At 45.4% G+C, this 22,849-nt stretch overlaps 1 protein-coding gene across 4 annotated transcripts in view; it reads left to right on the top strand.

The window, feature by feature from the left end:
- Window positions 1-14,934: 14,934 nt before the first annotated feature.
- The window catches only part of PRXL2A (peroxiredoxin like 2A), a 29,031-nt gene continuing 21,116 nt past the window's right edge, over window positions 14,935-22,849 (top strand). The window contains exon 1 of one of the 4 annotated variants that reach the window (XM_030571128.1): window positions 14,935-15,163. Coding sequence is in view for 3 of the 4 variants with exons in the window: in XM_030571125.1 (XP_030426985.1) it covers window positions 19,643-19,652 (10 nt within the window). In the remaining variant the exon portion in view is untranslated. Of the gene's footprint in view, window positions 15,164-15,250; window positions 15,357-19,481; window positions 19,653-22,849 lie in introns of those variants that run through there. The other 3 variants (XM_030571127.1, XM_030571125.1, XM_030571126.1) reach the window with 3 other exon arrangements.

Below are 22,849 nucleotides of genomic sequence, written 5' to 3'. Positions count from 1 at the left end.
TGGAAGCCTATTCCAGTGCTTAACTACCTTTACAGTTAGAAAGTTTTTCCTCAAAACCAATGATATTTCCAAATGTCTAACCTAAATCTCCCTTGCTGCAGATTAATCCCATTTCTTCTTGTTTTACCTTCAGTGGACATGAAGAACAATTGATCATCATCTTCTTTATAACAGCCCTTAACATATTTGAAGACTATCAGGTCCCCCCCCTTACAGGCTTCTGTTGTCAAGACTAAACATGCCCAGTTTTTTCAACCTTTCCTCGTAGGTCGGGTTTTCCAAAGCTTTTATTATTTTTGTTGTTCTCTTCTGGAATCCCTCCAATTTGTCCACATCCTGCCTAAAGTGTCGCACATAGAATGGGACATAGTACTCGAACTAAGGTCTCACTAGTGCTGATTGAAGTGGGACAGTTACCTCCCATGTCCTACATACAATACTCTTTTTAATACACCCCAGAACAATGTCAGCCTTTTTCATAGTTGCATCACATTGTTTATATAGAATTTGTGATCCACTATAATCCCCAGATCCTTGTCAGCACTTGGCCAATTATTTCCCATTTTTAGTTTCAGAGGGGTAGCCGTGTTAGTCTGGATCTGTAAAAGCAGCAAAGAATCCTGTGGTACCTTATAGACTAACAGACGTTTTGGAGCATGAGCTTTCGTGGGTGAATACTCACTTCCTCAGATGCGTATAGTGGAAATATCCAGGGGCAGGTATATATATGCTAGCAAGCAAGCTAGAGATAACGAGGTCAGTTCAATCAGGGAGGATGAGGCCCTGTTCTAGCAGTTGAGGTGTGAAAACCAAGAGAGGAGAAACTGGTTCTGTAGTTGGCAAGCCATTCACAGTCTTTGTTCAATCCTGAGCTGATGGTGTCAAATTTGCAGATGAACTGAAGCTCAGCAGTTTCTCTTTGAAGTCTGGTCCTGAAGTTTTTTTGCTGCAGGATGGCCACCTGAAGGTCTGCTATAGTGTGGCCAGGGAGGTTGAAGTGCTCTCCTACAGGCTTTTGTATATTGCCATTCCTAATGTCTGATTTGTGTCCATTTATCCTTTTCCGTAGAGACTGTCCAGTTTGGCCGATGTACATAGCAGAGGGGCATTGTTGGCATATGATGGCGTATATTACATTGGTGGATGTGCAGGTGAATGAACCAGTGATGGTGTGGCTGATCTGGTTAGGTCCTGTAATGGTGTCGCTGGTGTAGATATGTGGGCAGAGTTGGCATCGAGGCTTGTTGCATGGATTGGTTCAGGACCAGATTTCAAAGAGAAACTGCTGAGCTTCAGTTCATCTGCAAATTTGACACCATCAGCTCAGGATTGAACAAAGACTGTGAATGGCTTGCCAACTACAGAACCAGTTTCTCCTCTCTTGGTTTTCACACCTCAACTGCTAGAACAGGGCCTCATCCTCCCTGATTGAACTGACCTCGTTATCTCTAGCTTGCTTGCTAGCATATATATACCTGCCCCTGGATATTTCCACCACATGCATCTGAAGAAGTGGGTATTCACCCACGAAAGCTCATGCTCCAAAACGTCTGTTAGTCTATAAGGTGCCACAGGATTCTTTGCTGCTTTTACAGATCCAGACTAACATGGCTACCCCTCTGATACTTGACACCATGCAAGGCACTGCATTTAGCCGTATGGAGTGGAAATCCATCAACCTCATGAAGAAACTTGCACAAATACAGACAGATATCATCTTCCTTTCCAAATGCAAATGGATGGACATCATACCAAATGGACTAAAAGTAAAAAATCCACTGCTATCTACATACTACACAGACCACAGTGAGAGATTATGCCATACTCTATCAAAAAAACTGAGGAACCACCTGATCAGCATCCTATACATCAAACAGGAAAACATCAAAAAAGAGCTCTCCAACCTGGAGACTCTCATTAATAACCAAACTTCTATACAAACGGACTTCACTAGAATAAGACAGGAGATCTACATTACTCACTTCACCTCTCTACAAAGGAAAAAGGACTGTAAGCTGTCTAAACTCCTACCTGCCACATGGGGCCACAACTGTGGTACCCCTAACCCACCCAGCAATATCGTCAATCTATCCAGCTACACACTCAGCCCAGAAGAAAAGTCTGTCCTATCTCGGGGACTCTCTTTCTGCCCTACCACCCCCACCAACATGATACAGTTCTGTGGCGATCTGGAAGCCTACTTTCGCCGTCTCCGACTCAAAGAATACTTCCAGGACAACACTGAACAGTGCACTGATACACAGGTGCCCTCCCACCAACAGCACAAGAAGAAGAACTCCAAATGGACTCCTCCTGAGGGTCGAAATGACAGTCTGGACCTCTACATTGAATGCTTCCGCCGGCGTGCACAGGCAGAAATCGTGGAACAACAACATCGCTTGCCTCACAACCTAAGTCGTGCAGAACGCAATGTCATCCACAGCCTCAAAAACCACTCTGACATTATCATCAAAGAGGCTGATAAAGGAGGTGCTGTTGTCATCATGAACAGGTCTGACTACCAAATGGAGGCCGCCAGACAACTCTCCAATACCAAATTCTATAGGCCACTTCCCTCAGATCCCACTGAGGAATACACTAAGAAACTACAGCATCTACTCAGGACACTCCCTAAACTAACACCAGAAGAAATCAACATACCCCTAGAGCCCCGACAGGGTTATTCTATCTACTACCCAAGATCCACAAGCCCGGAAATCCTGGACGCCCCATCATCTCGGGCATTGGCACTCTCACTGAAGGACTGTCTGGATATATGGACTCTCTACTCAGACCCTATGCCACCAGCACTCCCAGCTATCTCCGTGACATCACTGATTTCCTGAGGAAACTACAATGCATTGGTCACCTCCCAGAAAACATCCTAGCCACCATGGATGTAGAGGCTCTCTACACAAACATCCCACACACAGATGAAATACAAGCTGTCAGGAACGCTATCCCTGATGATGCCACAGCACAACTGGCTGCTGAGCTCTGTACCTTTATACTTACACACAATTATTTCAAATTTGATGACAATATATATCTCCAGATCAGTGGCACTGCTATGGGCACCCGCATGGCCCCACAATATGCCAATATCTTTATGGCCGACCTGGAACAATGCTTCCTCAGCTCTCGTCCACTCACGCCCCTTCTCTACCTACGCTACATTGATGACATCTTCATCATCTGGACCCATGGGAAGGAGACTCTGGAAAAATTCCACCATGATATCAACAGCTTCCACCCCACCATCAACCTCAGCCTGGACCAATCTACATGGGAGGTCCACTTTCTTGACACCACGGTGCAAATAAGTGATGGTCACATTAACATCACCCTATATCGAAAACCTACCGACCGCTATGCCTACCTTCATGCCTCCAGCTTCCATCCCAGACACATCACACGATCCATTGTCTACAGCCAAGCGCTGAGGTACAACCGCATCTGCTCTAACCCTTCAGACAGAGACCAACACCTACAAAATCTCCACCAAGCATTCTCAAAACTACAATACCCGCATGAGGAAATAAGGAAACATCAACAGAGCCACACGTGTACCCAGAAGCCTCCTACTGCAAGACAAACCCAAGAAAGAAACCAACAGGACTCCACTGGCCATCACATACAGCCCCCAGCTAAAACCCCTCCAAGGCATCATCAGGGATCTACAACCCATCCTGGACAATGATCCCACACTTTCACAGGCCTTGGGTGGCAGGCCAGTCCTTGCCCACAGACAACCTGCCAACCTGAAACATATTCTCACCAGTAACTGCACACTGCACCATAATTACTCTAGCTCAGGAACCAATCCATGCAACAAACCTCGATGCCAACTCTGCCCACATATCTACACCAGCGACACCATCACAGGACCTAACCAGATCAGCCACACCATCACTGGTTCATTCACCTGCACATCCACCAATGTAATATACGCCATCATATGCCAGCAATGCCCCTCTGCTATGTACATCGGCCAAACTGGACAGTCTCTACAGAAAAGGATAAATGGACACAAATCAGACATTAGGAATGGCAATATACAAAAACCTGTAGGAGAGCACTTCAACCTCCCTGGCCACACTATAGCAGACCTTCAGGTGGCCATCCTGCAGCAAAAAAACTTCAGGACCAGACTTCAAAGAGAAACTGCTGAGCTTCAGTTCATCTGCAAATTTGACATCATCAGCTCAGGATTGAACAAAGACTGTGAATGGCTTGCCAACTACAGAACCAGTTTCTCCTCTCTTGGTTTTCACACCTCAACTGCTAGAACAGGGCCTCATCCTCCCTGATTGAACTGACCTCGTTATCTCTAGCTTGCGTGCTAGCATATATATACCTGCCCCTGGATATTTCCACCACATGCATCTGAAGAAGTGAGTATTCACCCACGAAAGCTCATGCTCCAAAACGTCTGTTAGTCTATAAGGTGCCACAGGATTCTTTGCCATTTTTAGTTGTGCATTTGATTTTTTTCTTCCTAAATTTAGTACTTTGCACTTGTCTTCAATGAATTTCATCTTGTTGAATTCAGATCAATTCTCCAATTAGTCAAGGTTATTTTGAATTCTAATCCTGTCCTCCAGGGTGCTAGCAACCTTTTCCGGCTCAGTGCCATCTCCAGATTTTATAAGCATACTCTCCACTCCATTATCCAAGTCATTAATGATAATATTGAATAGTACCAGACCAAGGGCAAACCCCTGCAGGACCTCACTTGATACCCCCTCCCAGTTTAGCATTGATAACTGCTCTTCGACTATAGTCTTTCAACCAATTGTGCACCCATCTTATAGTAATTTCATCTAGACCACATTTCCCTAGTTTGCTTATGAGAATTTCATATGGGACTGTGTCAAAAGGCTTACTAAAATCAAGATATGTCACAGTGACTGCTTCCCCCATTCCCTAGGCCAGTAACCCTACCAAAGAACATTGCAATGTCTTACGTAAGGTCAAACTTGTATTTCAGGCTCTGGCTGAGCCTCTTGGGTGTGCTTGTCTGCTGCTTCTGCCGGTTCACGCTCACTGGCACCCTCTGGCATTGGGGTTGAAGATGGGTTTGTAAGCGCTGGCGTCAGTGCTGGCAACGGTTCTGGTGCTGGCTGCTTTTCCAGTTCCTGGTCTGGGACTGGAGGCACTGTGGCTGTTTCAGTCGTTGGCAGGGGATCCTCTGTCTGGGTCTCTGGTAACACAGACAGGGCCCCTGTGGATGGGTCAGGAACAGGGATGGGTCTGGAAGCTTGCCTGGTTTGGCTGCGGGTAACCATTCCCACTCTCTTGGCCCGCTTCACCTGAATGGCCAAGTCTTCCCCCACTAGCATGGGGATGGAATAATTGTCATAAACTGCAAAAGTCCACATTCCTGACCAGCCTTTGTACTGGACAGGCAGTTCAGCTGTAGGCAAGTCTACAGCTTGTGACATGAAGGGGTAAATTGTCACTTGGGCCTTTGGGTTGATGAATTTGGGGTCGATGAAGGATTGATGGATAGCTGACACTTGTGCCCTCATGTCTCTCCACGCGATAACCTTCTTTCCACCCACTCTCAAAATTTTCCTTCGCTTTGAGGGTATTTGAGAGGCATCTGGGCCTGGGGATCTTTGGTGTGAGGGTGGTGTAATGAACTGCACTCAGTTGGGGTTCTTGGGGCAGTGGGCCTTTATATGTCCCAGTTCATTACATTTAAAGCATTGCCCAGCTGACTGGTCACTGGGCCGAGGTGGGTTACTGGAGACTGGTGAGGTGGGAGAATAGGGCGTCTGTGGCTTTCTTTGGGTAGTAGGTGGAGTCTTGTGCTGCCCTCGGTTATAGGGTTTATTGTCAGTGTGCCCCCTGGGGTAGTCGCTCCCCTTGACAGTAGCTTTTTTCTTTTCTGCCACTTCCATCCATTTGGCTCCAATCTCCCCCGCCTCGGTTATCGTTTTGGATTTCCCATCTCGGATGTGCCTCTCTATTTCCTCAGGAACACCATCTAAGAACTGCTCCATTTGTACCAGGAGGTGCAGCTTGTCCATATTGTTAACCTTTGTTCCTGATATTCAGGCCTCATAATTCTTTGCAATGTGGTAGGTATGTTGGGGGAATGACACATCTGGGTTCCATTTTAGGGTTCTGAACCGCTGACGGGCATGTTCAGGTGTTATCCCCATTCAGTATCTGGCCTTGGTTTGAAAAAGTTTATAATCGTTCATGTTCTCCTTAGGCATTTCAGCCGCCACCTCTGCTAAGGGTCCACTGAGCAGTGGCCTCAGCTCTATCATATACTGGTTTTCAGAGATGCTGTATCCATGGCAGGTCCTTTCAAAATTTTCTAAGAAGGCTTCAGTGTCATCACTTGCCTTGTAGGTGGGAAATTTTGGGGGATGTGGAACAACAACTGGTGAAGTGTTTTTAGGATTGGCTGTGTTCTGTTGCTTAGCCTGTTCTAATGCCAGGGCCTGCTGGTGGGCTTCCCTCAGGAGTTCCAACTCTCTCCTGTGGGCAGCCTTTCTTTCTCTTTCTCTCAGCTCCATCTCTTGTAGTTTTTTTCCCATGTCTCGCCTGTGGTCTGCATCTTTGATTTGGTCCTCTGCATCCAGTTTTGCCTTGGAAGTCATGTTTCCTGCTTTTTTGTGTTGGGGCGCCCTCTGGTGTTTTACTGCCTGAACTGCTGTTCCTCTGCTGCTTTCTCTGTTGCTAAGTAACAGAGTCTTTCTACTTTTTTCCCTAGCTACTCACAGTAAGGTAAAAAGGAATAAAACTTTTCATTTGCAAATATGTTCTGCTGGAGTCTGTTGCTGCTCACTTAAGCCTGCTTTGTTTAACAAAAGACCCTTGTTGAACCTTAATCCCTCTGCCTTCAGTGTACTCAGAAGGAAGAGAGAAAGAAAAAAAAACCCCTGCAAACTTTCTTTTTAAAACCCCCCTTTTCTCTGCTTATAAGCAGCTAGCAGAGAAAAAAGAAATATAATAATCTTACTGGCTTTTTGCTTTTAACTCACTGGCTTTTGGATTCTTATCCCAACGCTGCACACCGGGTCATAATATAATTCCCAATTCTGAACCTTAGCATCCAAAATATGGGTACTAACATGAATTCCCCTAAGCTTAATTACCAGCTTAGATCTGATAAGCTGCCACCAATCAGGAACTCCAGTGCCTGATACACTCTGGTCCCCTAAAACTTTCCCTGGGGACCCCCAAGACCCAGACCCCCTGGATCTTAACACAAGGAAAGTAAACCCCTTTCCTCACCATTGCCTTTCCTAGGATTTCCCTCCCTGGGTTACCCTGGAAGATTACCATGATTCAAACTCCTTGAATCTTAAAACAGGGAGGAATGTCCCTTCCCTCCCCTTTTCTCCCTCACTCAGAGGCAAAACAGATTCAAGCTCCGTGAATCTAAAACAAAGGGATTCCCCCTTGTCCCCTCCCTCCCTGTTAAGTACAGACTCAATTCCCTTGAGCCTCAACAAGGGGGAAAAATCAGACAGGTCTTAAAAGCAAAACTTTTAAGAAGAAGAAAGAAAAAAGGTAAAAGTTTATCTCTGCAGTTTAGATGGTAAAAAGTTACAGGGTCTGTCAGCTTATAGAAACTAGAAAGAAGCCTCCCCCGCAGCAAAATACAATTTAAAATACTTCCAGCAAACAACACATTTGCAAATACAGAAACAATCAAAAGACTATAACTGCCTTTCTTACTAAATTACTCACTATAAAAGACTGTAGCAGGGAGATTGGCAAGAAAACTAGTTGCCCGTCTAGCCCCTTCCAGGACCCAGAGAGAACAAAGCAAAACCCAAAAAACACAAACAAAGGCTTCCCTCCACCTAGATTTGAAAGTATCTTGTCTTCTGATTGGTCCTCTGGTCAGGTGTTTGGTTCCCGGTTTGTTAATCCTTTACAGGTAAAAGAGACATTAACCCTTAACTATCTGTTTATAACACACCAGCAATGAAAACAACCCCATCAACTACATCGCTTCCAGAGGGACCAAGCCCAAGTCCACAGTCTAAGGAAGAACTGGTGTCTCCAGCTTCAAGGGAACAGTTCCAGACTGAGCAGGAAGCAGATGACAGCCTTCAGAAAGTTTGGGCGGCGGCACGGAGCACCCCACCACCTCTCAGCTCTTCTAATTGATCCCTGTTTGTTGTAGAACAAGGACTTTTATACAAGGAGACTCTTTCTGGTGGACACCAGGAAGACTGGCATCCGAAAAAAAAATTGGTGGTTCCAACTAAGTATCGGGAAAAGCTCTTAAGCTTAGCCCATGATCATCCTAGTGGCCATGCTGGGGTGAACAGAACCAAAGACCGGTTGGGGAAGTCCTTCCACTGGGAGGGGATGGGCAAGGACGTTGCCAAGTATGTCCGGTCTTGTGAGGTGTACCAAAAAGTGGGAAAGCCCAAGACTAGGTCAAGGACCCTCTCCAGCCACTCCCCATAATTGAGGTCCCATTTCACCGAGTAGCTGTGGATATTCTGGGTCCTTTCCCAAAAAAGACACCCACAGGAAAGCAGTATGTACTGACTTTCGTAGACTTTGCTACCTGATGGCCGGAAGCAGTAGCTCTAGGCAACACCAGAGCTAAAGCTGTGTGCCTGGCCCTAACAAACATTTTTGCCACGGTAGGTTGGCCCTCTGACATCCTTACAGATTCAGGATCTAATTTCCTGGCAGGGACCATGAAAGAACTGTGGGAAACTCATGGGGTGAACCACTTGGTTGCCACCCCGTACCATCATCAAACCAATGGCCTGGTGGAAAGGTTTAATGGAACTTTGGGGGCCATGATACATAAATTCGTCAATGAACACTCCTAGTGTTGCAGCAGTTACTTTTTACCTTCAGGGCTGTACCACATCCCAGTTTAGGGTTTTCACCGTTTGAACTTGTGTAGGGCCACGAGGTTAAGGGTCCATTACAGTTGGTGAAGCAGCAATGGGAGAGGTTTACTCCTCCTCCAGGAACTAACATTCTAGACTTTGTAAGCAACCTACAAAACACCCTCCGACACTCTTTAGCCCTTGCTAAAGAAAATCTAAAGGATGCTCAAAAAGAGCAAAAGGCCTGGTATGACAGACATACCAGAGAGCGTTCCTTCAAGGTAGTAGACCAGGTTATGGTCTTGAAGGCGCAACAGGCCCATAAGATGGAAGCATCATGGGAAGGGTCATTCACGGTCCAAGAGCGCCTGGAAGCTGTTAACTACCTCATAGCATTTCCCAATTCCTCCCTAAAGCCCAGAGTTTACCATGTTAATTCTCTCAAGCCCTTTTATTCCAGAGACTTACAGGTTTGTCAGTTTACAGTCCAGGGAGGAGATGACGCTGAGTGGCCTGAAGGTGTCTACTATGAAGGAAAAACTGACGGTGGCATGGAAGAGGTGAACCTCTCCACCACCCTGGAATGTCTGCAGCGGCAACAAATCAAGGAGCTGTGCACTAGCTGTGCCCCATTGTTCTCAGCCACCCCAGGATGGACTGAATGGGCATACCACTCCATTGACACAGGTAATGCTCACCCAATTAGAACCCCACCCTACCGAGTGTCTCCTCACGCCCAAGCTGCGATAGAACAGGAGATCCAAAACATGCTACAGATGGGTATAATACGCTTATCTACCAGTGCATGGGCATCTCCAGTGGTTCTGGTACCCAAACCAAATGGGGAAATACGCTTTTGTGTGGACTACCGTAAGCTAAATGCAGTAACTCATCCAGACAACTATCCAATGCCACGCACCGATGAGCTATTGGAGAAGTTGGGACGTGCCCAGTTCATATCTACAATAGACTTAACCAAGGGGTACTGGCAAGTACCGCTAGACAAACTTGCCAAGAAAAGGTCAGCATTCATCACCCATGCGGGGGTGTATGAATTTAATGTGCTTCCTTTCAGGCTGCGAAATGCACCCGCCACCTTCCAAAGGCTGGTAGATGGTCTACTAGCAGGATTGGGAGAATATGCAGTTGCCTACCTCGATGATGTGGCCATTTTTTCTGACTCCTGGCCCGAACACCTAGAACACCTGGAAAAAGTCTTTGAGCGGATCAGGCAGGCAGGACTAACTGTTAAGGCCAAAAAGTGTCAAATAGGCCAAAACAGAGTGACTTACCTGGGACACCAGGTGGGTCAAGGAACCATAAACCCCCTACAGGCCACGGTGGATGCTATCCAAAAGTGGCCTGTCCCAAAGTCCAAGAAACTGGTCCAATCCTTCTTATGCTTGGCCGGGTATTACAGGCGATTTGTATCACACTACAGCCAAATCGCTGCCCCACTGACCGACCTGACCAAAAAGACCCAGCCAAATGCAGTTAAGTGGACTGATGAGTGTCAAAAGGCCTTTACCCAACTTAAGGTGGCGCTCATGTCTGACCCTGTGCTAAGGGCCTCGGACTTTGACAAACGATTCCTAGTAACCACAGATGCATCTAAGCGTGGTATAGGAGCAGTTCTCATGCAGGAAGGACCGGATCACAACTTCTATCCTGTCGTGTTTCTCAGCAAGAAACTGACTGAGAGGGAAAGTCACTGGTCAGTCAGTGAAAAGGAATGCTACGCCATTGTTTATGCCCTGGAAAAGCTACGCCCATACGTTTGGGGACAGCGGTTCCAGCTACAAACCGACCATGCTGCGCTAAAGTGGCTTCATACTGCCAAGAGGAACAACAAGAAACTGCTTCGATGGAGTTTAGCTCTCCAAGATTTTGATTTTGAAATTCAACATATTTCAGGAGCTTCTAACAAAGTAGCTGATGCACTCTCTCGTTAAAGTTTCCCAGAATCCACTGGTTGAAATTTGTCCTTGAAATGTACAAAGTCTTGTAGTTTACATACTTAGTAGTATATGTAAAGGTGCATGCGTTGTATTAATCTGTTTATTCTAGAGTTCTAGGAAGAAATCACCGCCAGTGAGGCTCCCCACTGTCTGCAATTTGGGGGGCGTGTCATAAACAGATAGTTAAGGGTTAATGTCTCTTTTACCTGTAAAGGGTTAACAAACTGGGAACCAAACACCTGACTAGGGGACCAATCAGGAGACAAGATACTTTCAAATCTCGGTGGAGGGAAGCCTTTGTTTGTGTTTTTTGGGTTTTGCTTTGTTCTCTCTGGGTCCTGGAAGGGACTATATGGGCAGCCAGTTTTCTTGCCAATCTCCCTGCTACAGTCTTTTATAGTGAGTAATTTAGTAAGAAAGGCAGTTATAGTCTTTTGATTGTTTCTGTATTTGCAAATGTGTTGTTTGCTGGAAGTATTTTAAATTGTATTTTGCTGCGGGGGAGGCTTCTTTCTAGTTTCTATAAGCTGACAGACCCTGTAACTTTTTACCATCTAAATTGCAGAGATAAACTTTTACTTTTTTTCTTCCTTTTTATTAAAAATTTTGCTTTTAAGACTTGTCTGATTTTTCCCCCTTGTTGAGGCTCAAGGGAATTGAGTCTGTACTTAACAGGGAGGGAGGGGACAAGGGGGAATCCCTTTGTTTTAGATTCACGGAGCTTGAATCTGTTTTGCCTCTGGGTGAGGGAGAAAAGGGGAGGGAAGGGATATTCCTCCCTGTTTTAAGATTCAAGGAGTTTGAATCACGGTAATCTTCCAGGGTAACCCAGGGAGGGAAATCCTAGGAAAGGCAACGGTGAGGAAAGGGGTTTACTTTCCTTGTGTTAAGATCCAGGGGGTCTGGGTCTTGGGGGTCCCCAGGGAAAGTTTTAGGGGACCAGAGTGTATCAGGCACTGGAATTCCTGATTGGTGGCAGCTTATCAGATCTAAGCTGGTTAATTAAGCTTAGGGGAATTCATGTTAGTACCCATATTTTGGATGCTAAGGTTCAGAATTGGGAATTATATTATGACACCATCTTATAGTAGTTTCATCTAGACCACATTTCCCTAGTTTGCTTATGAGAATTTCATATGGGACTGTGTCAAAAGGCTTACTAAAATCAATATATGTTACAGTGACTGCTTCCCCCATTCCCTAGGCCAGTAACCCTGCCAAAGAACATTGCAATGTCTTACGTAAGCTCAAACTTGAATTTCCAAGCTTTCTAATATTTGTATTTTTATGAGAAAAGTACAGTGTTCTCAAATGTTTTTCTTCCATAGTTTATTGACAGGCATTCTTCCAACTTTACTTCAGGTTAACTTAGTTTTTCACCTTGGAGTTTCTGTGGCTTTTGAATAGGTCTGGTGAGAGTGCTCATGCTACTTTGGTGTCAATTACAGTCCATTACATTTTTAAAAGGTGTATATATTGGTTATTGCTTTAATTAAAAGCAAAACAATGTGAGTAACAGCACTGTAGCATCATGTTTAAAATACAAAAGCTTTATTATAAAAAGTCTACTCCAGATATCATAGGGCATACATTGCCTAGCAGCAAAGACGTGAGCCTTAGGAGGGCCAAAACCATGACATTGCTGCCATCATGGCAAAATCCCCAAAACAATTGCACTGCAGATTCGTGGCTTGCCAAAGTGCAGTTCAGTAAAGTTCTACTGCAGTACTTTCCAATTTTTAGTAGTAATATAATGTCCTGTAGAATATTTAATAGTCATGTTCATATGCTTTTAGGTATTTATTGTGATGCTAAGCCCTAGTTTGGAGAAATGTTTCACAATGACATTCTGTAGTGGAATCCCATCAATGCCTCCTGAACCCTAAAACTGTGGACTTTTCTAGCCTTGCAGCAGAAACCCACCAGTAACTTGGTGCCAGCCTCTGGCTTGTTGACAACATACAGGGAACAGGCTGGGGGAAAGATTCTCAGAAAATGGAGCTCTGTATCAGCAATGAGAGCAGTTGATGGTACTTGAAGTTGCAAGCATCTAGGTGGAAAAGTGCAGCAGGGAAGGGGAGGGATAGCTCAGCCTTGGTTTTGGCCTTGAGTATTAGCCTGCTAAACACATGGTTGTGAGTTTAATCCTTGAGGGGGCCACTTAGGGATCTAGGGGCAAAATCAGTACTTGGTCTTATTAGTGAAGGCAGGGAGCTAGACACAATGACCTTTCAGGGTCCCTTCCAGTTCTATGAGATAGGTATGTATCCAAATATTTTTGCAGGAGGGATAGCTTAGTGGTTTGAGCAGTAGCCTGCTAAATCCCATATTGTGAGCTCAATCCTTGAGGGGGCCATTTAGGGAACTGAGGTAAAAAACTGCCTGGGGATTGGTTCCCCTTTGAGCAAGGGGCTGGATTAGATCAGTGCTTCTCAAAGCTGGTCCGCTGCTTGTTCAGGGAAAGCTGCTGGGGGTCCAGGCTGTTTTTTTAACCTGCCGCGTCCACAGGTTCGGCCGATCATAGCTCCCGTTTGCTGTCCCAGGCCAACGGGGCTGTGGGAAGCAGCGCAAGCTGAGAGATGTGCTGGCTGCCCTTCCCGCAGCCCCCATTGGCCTGGAGCGGCAAACCGCAGCCAGTGGGAGCCGCAATCAGCCAAACCTGTGGACGTGGCAGTTAAACAAACTGGCCCAGACCGCCAGGGCCTTTCCTTGAACAAGTGGCTGCCTGACTTTGAGAAGCACTGGACTAGATGACCTCCTGAGGTCCCCACCAACCCTGATATTCTATTAGCATTGGTAGATGACCGGAGCCCTGCGCAGATACAAAATTTGTATCCCCACACGTGCTCCGTGGATATCTGCAGATTTGCAGGGCTCTATAGATGACTTCCAGACTGGAACAGGAATGCATAGATGTCAAGAAAAACTCACAAGGGAGAGGGTTTGTGGGAAGGCACTGGGGGACTAAAAGCTCTCTCATTGTTTTGTGGCACTAGTGAACACACTACAGATAGCTTGAGTTAGCAGCTGACAGGGGAAACTTACTCAAGGTCTGGCCTCTATTCCCAGTCACGCCACCCAACCTGTATAGTTACAATAACTTCACATGACCAATGCATTTGTGTGTGGACAGGGGTCAAGTTCATGAGAACACTCAAACTGTACATCATATTAACTCACTAGTGAGGATAAGTAGGGCCCTGCAAATCTGTAGATATCTGCTGGTTTGGAGCTCCGATGCAGATACAAATTTTGTATCCACACAGGGCTCTAAGGATAAGCACTTGGACTGGTTATGGGTGATGCCTAATAACCACAAGCAATTGGTAGTCTCTGTTCCTGGGGGACTTCAATGTTTATTAAACATTGTGACACATTACTGGCTGATTAATGCCAGGAAGTATATTCTACTGAATAATTGAATCTACTTGTATGTAAGCATTTCAGAAGCAACTATCATTGTATTAACTAGTGAATACTGGAATACAGTGTCTTTGGCTTTAAACCAGTGATTTCACTCTTTCCACTTTTAATAAACTGAAATTCACCAGTGAAAACTCTCAAAATAAATCTTGCCCTCCACCACTTCGGACAGCTAATGTAACCCTAGAGAAGCTCTTTTAATAAAAAACTCTATGAAAGGCATTTACTCATTTTGCCTTCTTAAATATGAGATACTGTAATCTTACTTATCAAAAGAGCTTTCTGTAATTCCAGTGTAGTAGAGGACGGCTGAGACCAAGAGGTATATTTATTATGCAAAGAGTTGATTAGCTACAAACTACTAGTGTTAAACGGCATAAAGAAGAATATATCAACATGCAAGGTTTTCATTGACTGGGTTAAGCATGGGGGATTCAAGAAAGCACTTATACCTGTTCCCATGCCCAGCCCTTTCAACAAAGAACTTGAGCATAGGCTTGACTGTAAATTGAGGCTTAATAGGACTCCCACACCTCATTAAATGCTTTGCTGAATGCGGATGGATTTAAGGCTGGTTCTCTGGTTTCAGATTTTGCAGGTACTGATTCTCCTTGGTCCAGCTAAACCACGTTCCTGAGCCGTCACAAATAACAATACATTCATGCTCCCTGCTTTTAAGCTCCTGGTCTTGCTGAGTCACGCGCGCACACACAGTCCGGCAATTGCCGGCGGCGCGCTGAAAAGGGGCTCTCCCCCCTTGGGAATTGGGGCACGTGGTGTTGATGAACCACTCTGCAGGGAGCTGAGAATGCCACATTGCGCCGCGCGAGGGCTGCGAGCGATCTGTCCGCAGACGCGCCGAGGCGGAGCCCGGCTCCCAGGTGCTGGGAAGGGAGTAGGGAGGAGTCATCGCTGCGGCTTCCCTGCGCACGTGAGCTGTCGGGATGCAGCTCCCGTGTGAGTATCAGCGGCCTCTCCCACCCCGGCCGGGGCTGGCGGGCCCAGCGATTGCTGCAGTGCCGGAGGGGCTGCAGCTAAACAGCCCCAGTCCCAGCCGGGGAGAGTAGGCTGGCGAACCAGGGTGTTGAAAATGCAAGGAGGCGGCATGCGGTGGCTCTCCTGACTCCGTCTCTTGCACCCCGCATGTCAGGTGGGAGGGGGGCTGAAGCACGATCCCGCAGAGCTGCATACAGTAAAGGGGGCTGGGTTGGAAGTTGTAGGTCGGTGCCTGGGAGAGGGGAGCGATCTCTCCTTGTAGTGCCTCCCCAAAAGAACTCGGGATCCTCCTTTGCTGACTCTTAAGCGGGGGTTCTGAGGGTCTAATTAGCGTGGGGCCAGATGGTCGGACTGGAAAATCTGCCTGATGCTGGTTGTTTAACTTTGTATCCTCGCAAAGGGGCTTATCATTGGCCAGCAGGAAACTGCCATGTTTATCATCTGAGCGATTGAGGAAACGGGGTTAGAGATTGGGAGGAGGGAGCAGCGGAGCTGTGCAGTAGATAAACTCTTGGTGACCTGAATTGTGATGACAGGCTGGACTTGTTCAAAGGTATTGTGTAAGGGGAGGTGTATTAGGAGCAATCTCTGCCTTGCTCTACAGTCAGTCCACAACATTGCTAAGCTTCATCTTTCTTGTGTGGGACCAAGGCCATTTTGATAACACAAAATGTACACAAGGATCCCAGGGTAGGTTTCACAATCTAAACAGACAAGACAGATAACAGGTAGGATCAAGGAGTTATTCCTAGTCCCATTTGACAGATGGGGAGCTCAAACTCAGAGATTAAATGATCTGCTTTGAGCCACATAAGGAATCTGTAGCAGAACTGGAATTGGACCCAGATCGCCTGAGTTCCAGTACAATGGCTTCTACACAAGATCTCTCAGCTGAGAAGAGAGAAGCACTAGCATCATGTGGTATTTCTGTGTTCTGGAGTAATTTGGGCTTCTGGTAGTAAATTTTTAACTTTAGTGTATTTGAAAACCAGACCAGATTGCTTAATTTCATTTTTCCCTAATGAAATTGTGCATGTATGGAAATGGATTGTTGGTTGCCAAGTGCTGAGTCTGCAAGAAGGCATCTTGACTTGCCCTAGAAACATTGGCATCTGCAAATCTGCTACAGCTTCAAAGCTCAAGCTCTTTGCTTTGCAGTGGTTGCTGGAGGGGTGTGGGGAAAGCCCGTTGAGGTGATTCAGATGAATGATTGAAGTATCAGAGTAATGAGCTATCACTCTTCAATAAAACTGGCCTTGGAATTGCTTTTTAAAAGGTTTAAACTTGTTGGACTGAGGAAGAGAGAGGTTGAGGTAAAACTTGTTTTCTTTTTGTTACTGATTGACAGACATCTGTCAGCACTGCACTGACTTGGAGTCCTGTATCAAGGAGCAAAAGACTTGAACTTTGATGACTAATAAATACTTGTATAGCTCCATAAATGTCCATGGAACATTGCGCGACATACAAAAGACACAGTCCCTGCTCTGAAGGACTTGCTTCTGTTCCTCAAAGTGTTATGGGGGGAGGGGCAGAATTTGTCCCTTTATTCCCCCTTTTGTATGATTGCAAAACTGATCTCCATTCTTGATGTGTTAGTGGTGCATTATATAAAATGAATTCAAGTCATTTGTGTGATTGGCTGAACTACTTCTGATGCTATAATCCTTTCACCAGTCTACTCATCTCACAGTGGCTTTGAAATCTAACAGCTACTTCTACTGGCTGCATTTCTTGTGATGACTTATTTTACATGTTCTGGTGTTTCAATATTACTAGTTCTCCCTCTTATTCGAGAATATATAAGCTGAACAACAAAATGAATAAAAGGAAAGCGGGTGATTCTAGGTGTTGTTGAAGAGTAGTTTATTCTGTGTTGCTAAGATCTGAGATGCTACATACATTTGATGTAAACTATAACAGGGACTCATCAGAACCCTTTTAGTGTCAGTGAAGGTCCCTAAGACCTTGTATGACACTATGTCAGTTTGTGCACATTACTGTTACCTCATCCTTCCTATAGCTATTTGTGCATGTCATCATCCGTTTCTTGTCACAACCTTGATTGTGAGGGACTATCTCTTTACACCATGTCTGTACAGAGCCTAGAACAGTGAGGCCCTACTTGATACACCACAAACAATGATAATAGAAATAGTGCAACAGTAATTAACAGAGCTTTCTTCCCTCTGACAAAAAAAACAGTTGCTAGTGCTCTGGGTTTGGAGACTGTGACAGACACTAAAGCTAAAATCCTAAGCGTCGAGCCAAGCTCACAAAGTTCAAAGGCACAGGGCAAAAGAAGGAAATTCTCAGTCTGAACTTGCATTCATGGCAGCTACCACAGGATTTAAGCAGAAGAAGAGAGCCCTGAGGGGTGCCTTTTGGGAACAGTATTTCTGCACAGTTTACAGTTCTAGTGGCTACACTCCTGCCTATCCACCAGCTTCCACAGAGCTTGGCTCTGCAGCATACAGAGAACTCCTGCAGCCCCTGTTGGAGTTTGGGGAGCTCAGCTCTTCTGAAAATCAAACCCATAGAATCCCACTAGATGGACACTGCCAGTTCTCCGCTTTTCACATCCCTCAAGAGCTATGAGGATTTTTCCAGTTCGTGGCTGAGCAGGGCTCTGCATTCACCCTAGCACAGTATCTAACTCATTATCATTCACTTTTTGAATACCACATGTGGGGCTTGGAAACTTTGGATAAGTGAGAGGAGTAGAGGGCCATGCTAGATCTTCTGTTGCTAATGTTTTCCCTGGAGGGGAATGGGAAGCCAGGGAGCAGGGATTTTGTTAACAAGTCTTTATAAAGAGAAGGAATGCTGTTAGACCATGTGATCTGGCCTCAAACTCCCTTTCTTTGAAAGAACGGTGGAACATAGCATTGCTTATTTGACACAATGGAGTTGTCTTGGGCTAGATGCTATGCTGATGAGTGCTGTATAAAAGCCTAGCTGACCAGAATGCTTGATACAGGAAATGACCTAAAAGGAGAGAGTTCTTAAACAGTAGTGAATAAAAATCTTCTCCATGGTGGGAGAACCACTTATGTTCACACCTCAACAACTTGTTAAAAGGTTCTCTCATTTGTTTTAGTTTCATCTCTGAATGCTTGTGGTAGAAAGAGTGACAGTCCACAATAGATTTGGTAATGTGCAGAAAAAGTTAATTTGATAAGACTTCTAGAAAGCTGGCTAGCCTACGTGCTGGCTGTAGGTAGGCAGAAACTGACTGTGTGTTTGTAGCCCATGCTAAGTGTGGCTTTGTCCCTCTCTAGTGGCTATGCCACATGTAGAGGCTTATGAAGATGCTGCTACCACCTAGCATGTGTATGGCATGATTTACTACAGCTGTCTTGTGTGTTTTTACTCGTTGGTAGGCATGTGTTGCTAGCACTGGGTAAACAGCACCAGTGCTACCACAGTGGTGAGATTTTCAGAATAACCCAACTGTAGACAGGGCCAGCGTACATGGGAACTGGCCACTGTTCTGAGGAGGCTCTCCATTTAAAATTAAATTAAAATGAAGCTTCTTAAAAATGTAAAAAAACTTATTTACTTTATATACAACAATTGTTTAGTTATATATTAGAGACTTGTAGAAAGAGACCTTCTAAAAACATTAAAATGTATTACTGGCACATGAAAACTTAAATTAGAGTGAATAAATGAAGACTTGGCACACCACTTCTGAAAGGTTGCCAACCCCTGCTGTAGTGAATGGAAGCTTCAGGCAATACTGGTAACCTGATGTGTACACAGTAGGGTTAATTGTGTGATTTAGGCAGCCAGTTCTGAAAACTTGGACTTGTATGTTGTTGAACCTTCCTTCCAGTAGTGCTGCTTTGTTTCCAGAGTCACAGAATTGCTTTATCAGTCCGTGGAAGAGGGGAGGTTAAAAGTAGAATTGAACAAAACATGAAGAGTTGGGGGGAGAATATTTACCATTAAAAATCTTCAGTAACAATTCTGCATGAAGCGGCCTCCGTTATAGTACAGAACCCTCTCCTCAATGCTATGGTGTTTCCTTGGGTTGCCTGTGACCCTGCCTCACCACCACCACCTAGGAGAGTAACACTATAACCTAGATGGCTTCAAACTTCTCAGTATCTTAAACAGAATACCTTTTAAGAGTCTCATCTCTTGAGGGACAGCTGTTATCTTGTAATCCAACCGCATTTGAATGTGATGAGTATTGCTCAAAAACGTTCTGACTTACGCACTGGCAGTAACATAAAAGTTTCCTTGCTGGAATCCTGCCTGGTCCTGCCCACCTAATCTGCCTTCTTTAGGAGGAACAGCCTAAGGAAACTCCTCAGGACCAGCAGTAGCACACAGTAGCTGTCTGCCTTCTCCCCTGGACCATTCCTGTTTCTCTCCTGATTCAAATGGAGTTCAAGTGTTAAAGTTGGTGAGGTGTATGCGCACACTGGCCCCATGGGTTCTGGTGAGTGCATTATTCTAAAATGTTAACAGTCTGCTATTATGGGATGTTGTGGGTTATTTACATGTAAAACTCCTCATGGGTTTGAATCAAAAAGCATTAATATTATGGAGCTTCGGATCACTTTGAGAGGTGTTACAAGAGCTGCTACTGATCTGTGGAAATAGAAAAAGCAATGCTACAGATATGGGCAATGAGACTAAAGAGAAAACTATCTCTAACTTGCTAAGCAGTAGAACAGATGTTTCAAGGCTCAGGATCTTCTATCTGCTAGTGTTTTATTGATCATGGTAGTTGCCGCTGCACATGTGCATTATTTAGTATACTTCACTGTTTGTTGATTTGCACATAGCTGAGCTGAAGCAGGAGTTTCATGTTATTGTGGAGCGAGCTATTTCTTCCATGCCACTATTTACTTGATCAGTAGGTTTGCTCTTAGTTTCTCTAGAACAGCCTTTCTGTTAGCCAAGAAAGAAACATCAAAATTATCGCAGTACAGCTGAAAAAGTTTTGTCTCTTGGTCCAGGCTAATGCTGTCCTTTCTATTGGAATGAAAACTGACTCCTTATAGAATTGTAAACTGCAGGCCAGATCTGAAGTGTGTATAAATCAGCATAGCTCCATTTATACCTGCTGGTGATCCGATTGTGGCTTTTTAAAAGACATGATGGGGGATAGTGGTTTGTGGGGAAATTTTTTTTCAATCACATTTGTTCTTGAAAGATAATCTGCCCCAGCCACTGTCAGTAATCTTCTGAGGAATCAAGCATGGTACAATACTGCTTTTGTCTGGCAAAATAGGAGCGGGTGGGTGTTAACCTCCACTTTTATCATCCACCACCCACACACCTAATAATTAATTACACAGGACCAGACAAGACTCAAACCTAAAGAGCAGACTTCTTAGTTTATGATAGGAAGGACAGGCTCACTGGAGCAGAGTTATGGATCAGTGGGGATAACCAAAAATCTTCTCTCTCAATGGACCTCTGAATACTTATTGCAATATCAGGTTACATTATACAAACACGCTCTGGCAGTTTGTATAATGAGTTTGGTCTCTGACTCAGTTAATTCCTTTTCAGAGTTTTACAGACCATTTCTAAAATGGCCTTAGTAAACTGCACTCACTGGCCAGCCAGTTTCAACAGGTGATCACCAATTTAAAAATCACTGTCATGATATGGCCTTATGTTGAAAAGCCATTGCATCTAAAAACCCACATAGGGGAAATCAGGATTGACATAATTTGAAGACTTCTACATTGGAAAGAAGAGATGCAACTGACTAGAACTTGCTCTCTTATCTGCTACGTTTGTGTAAACCAGCCTTGTCTCCCATTCAGTGTCCTGAAATACAAGATATGTAAGAGGCTGAGACTGAATGCAGCACAAGAAACAATGATTAAATGCTTCCAAATTCCTTTAACAGTTTTGCAGCAAATACTAGCAATTCTGGAATTAGGATTTTTACCACTTCTAACTGAGAGTCTACCTTTAAAGGGAGAGGGGGAAGATGGTGTCAGGGAATCTCCATCCTCAAAGCATTTTGATGCATAACCAACAAAATCCAATCAATCTTTTTTCTGTACCATTTTCAGTTAATTGGTTGGATTCCACTATTCCCTTCGATAGCAACAGGCTTATGTTTGCTTCTGTGCAAAGTTCATAACTGCTGCTCTCTCACTGAAACAGTGCTTCCAGGAGAGGTAGCCTGGGCCGACTCTTTGAATGTTGGCAGGAGTAAAAATGGGGCGTTTGGGGCCCTTCAGGGAGGATATGTCTAGCCTTTAATAAAACAATATGAGCTACAGAGAAAGTGGCACCAACATTTTGGTGAGGTGCAGATATGTTCATAAGATCCAGTGGCTGCCTCTGAGACAGTCACAGGGCCGTCCTTAGCCATAGGCAGCTGCCTAGGGCACCACTAGGTCTGGGGGCACCACTCTGCGAGAGCCTGAACAGACGGGAAGCAGTGGGGCATGTAAGAGCAGGGCTTCTGGGTCCTAGAGAGAGCCGAATGCAGCACAGTCTGAGGGAGGGGATTGGCTGCTGGTGTTTCTGGGAAGGGGTGGGGGAAGGAAATCACCTGTGAGTGTGACTCTCTTTCCCCTGGCGTGAGGTGAGGCAGGCTCAGCGGCTCTGGCAGTATCCTTTGTTGTCCCCCATAACATCCATTCTTCTCTCTTCTGCCCCACAGAGCACCCCCCCCATTTCTCTCTCCCCCCCCACGGAGCGCCCCTCTCTTCCCCCTCCCCTCCATCAGGGCTGGGTTGGTGAGGTGCTGGGAGGGAGGGGAGGCTGGCTGGCTGCCTGCTGAGGAATGAACGTGAAAGTAACTCACTTCCTCGGCAGGCAGCCAGGATTGGAATGGTTGCATAGGGCTGGGCTGGGGATAGCCAGATAGCACGTGCGAAAAGTCAGGACAGGGGGTTGGGGTAGGGTGAGCAGATGTCCCACTTTTATAGGGACCAGTCCCAATTTTTGGGTCTTTTTCTTATATAGGCTCCTATTTTCCCCCCCCACCCCCCGTCCTGATTTTTCACACTTGCTGTCTGGTCACCCTAGATAGGGTAATTGGTGCCTATGTAAGACAAAGCTCCAAATATCAGGACTGGCCCTATAAAATCAGGACATCTGGATCTGATCACCCTAACTGGGGAGCGCATCTCTCCCCTGGGCTGGCAGTGATCCATCTCATCCGGGGGGAGCTGCACAGGGCAGGATGAGATGCTGTGGCTCCATGGGTGCCCCGTCCCTGAGATCAGATGCTGTGCTAACTTCACCATGGTCCGTTGGGCTGGCAGTGGTGCCCATTGGCATGTGATCGGACCTGAGGGTTTGCTGCTGCTGTTGCCACTCTGCACCCCAAGAGGTGGATTTTGGGGTCCTTCAGTTTTCCACCTATCTCCTCCTCTACTGCAGCTGTTGGACCAGCAGGCTGGGGGGTGAGCGAAGCATGAAAGCAGTACTGTGTTGCCATTTAAAGTGTCATTTAACAACTTTGTTTGCCAAAAATGCTTGCTAACAATTCTGAATTCAATTTCAATATTTTTTTTAAAAATCAATATCTTTGCCAAAAACAGAAAAATAAGTTGTTGATAATTATTTGTGACAAGTTTGATATGGGGAAGGGAGTGGGCCAGTTTTCATCAGAGAAACAAAAAATGTTGACTGACTTTCCTATAGCCCTGTTACTGC

Source organism: Gopherus evgoodei, chromosome 7 (genome assembly GCF_007399415.2).
Source record: "Gopherus evgoodei ecotype Sinaloan lineage chromosome 7, rGopEvg1_v1.p, whole genome shotgun sequence".
NCBI classification, from domain to species: Eukaryota; Metazoa; Chordata; order Testudines; family Testudinidae; genus Gopherus; species Gopherus evgoodei.
Note: the sequence above shows the minus strand (reverse complement) of the source record. Positions and strands in the feature narration are given on the sequence as shown.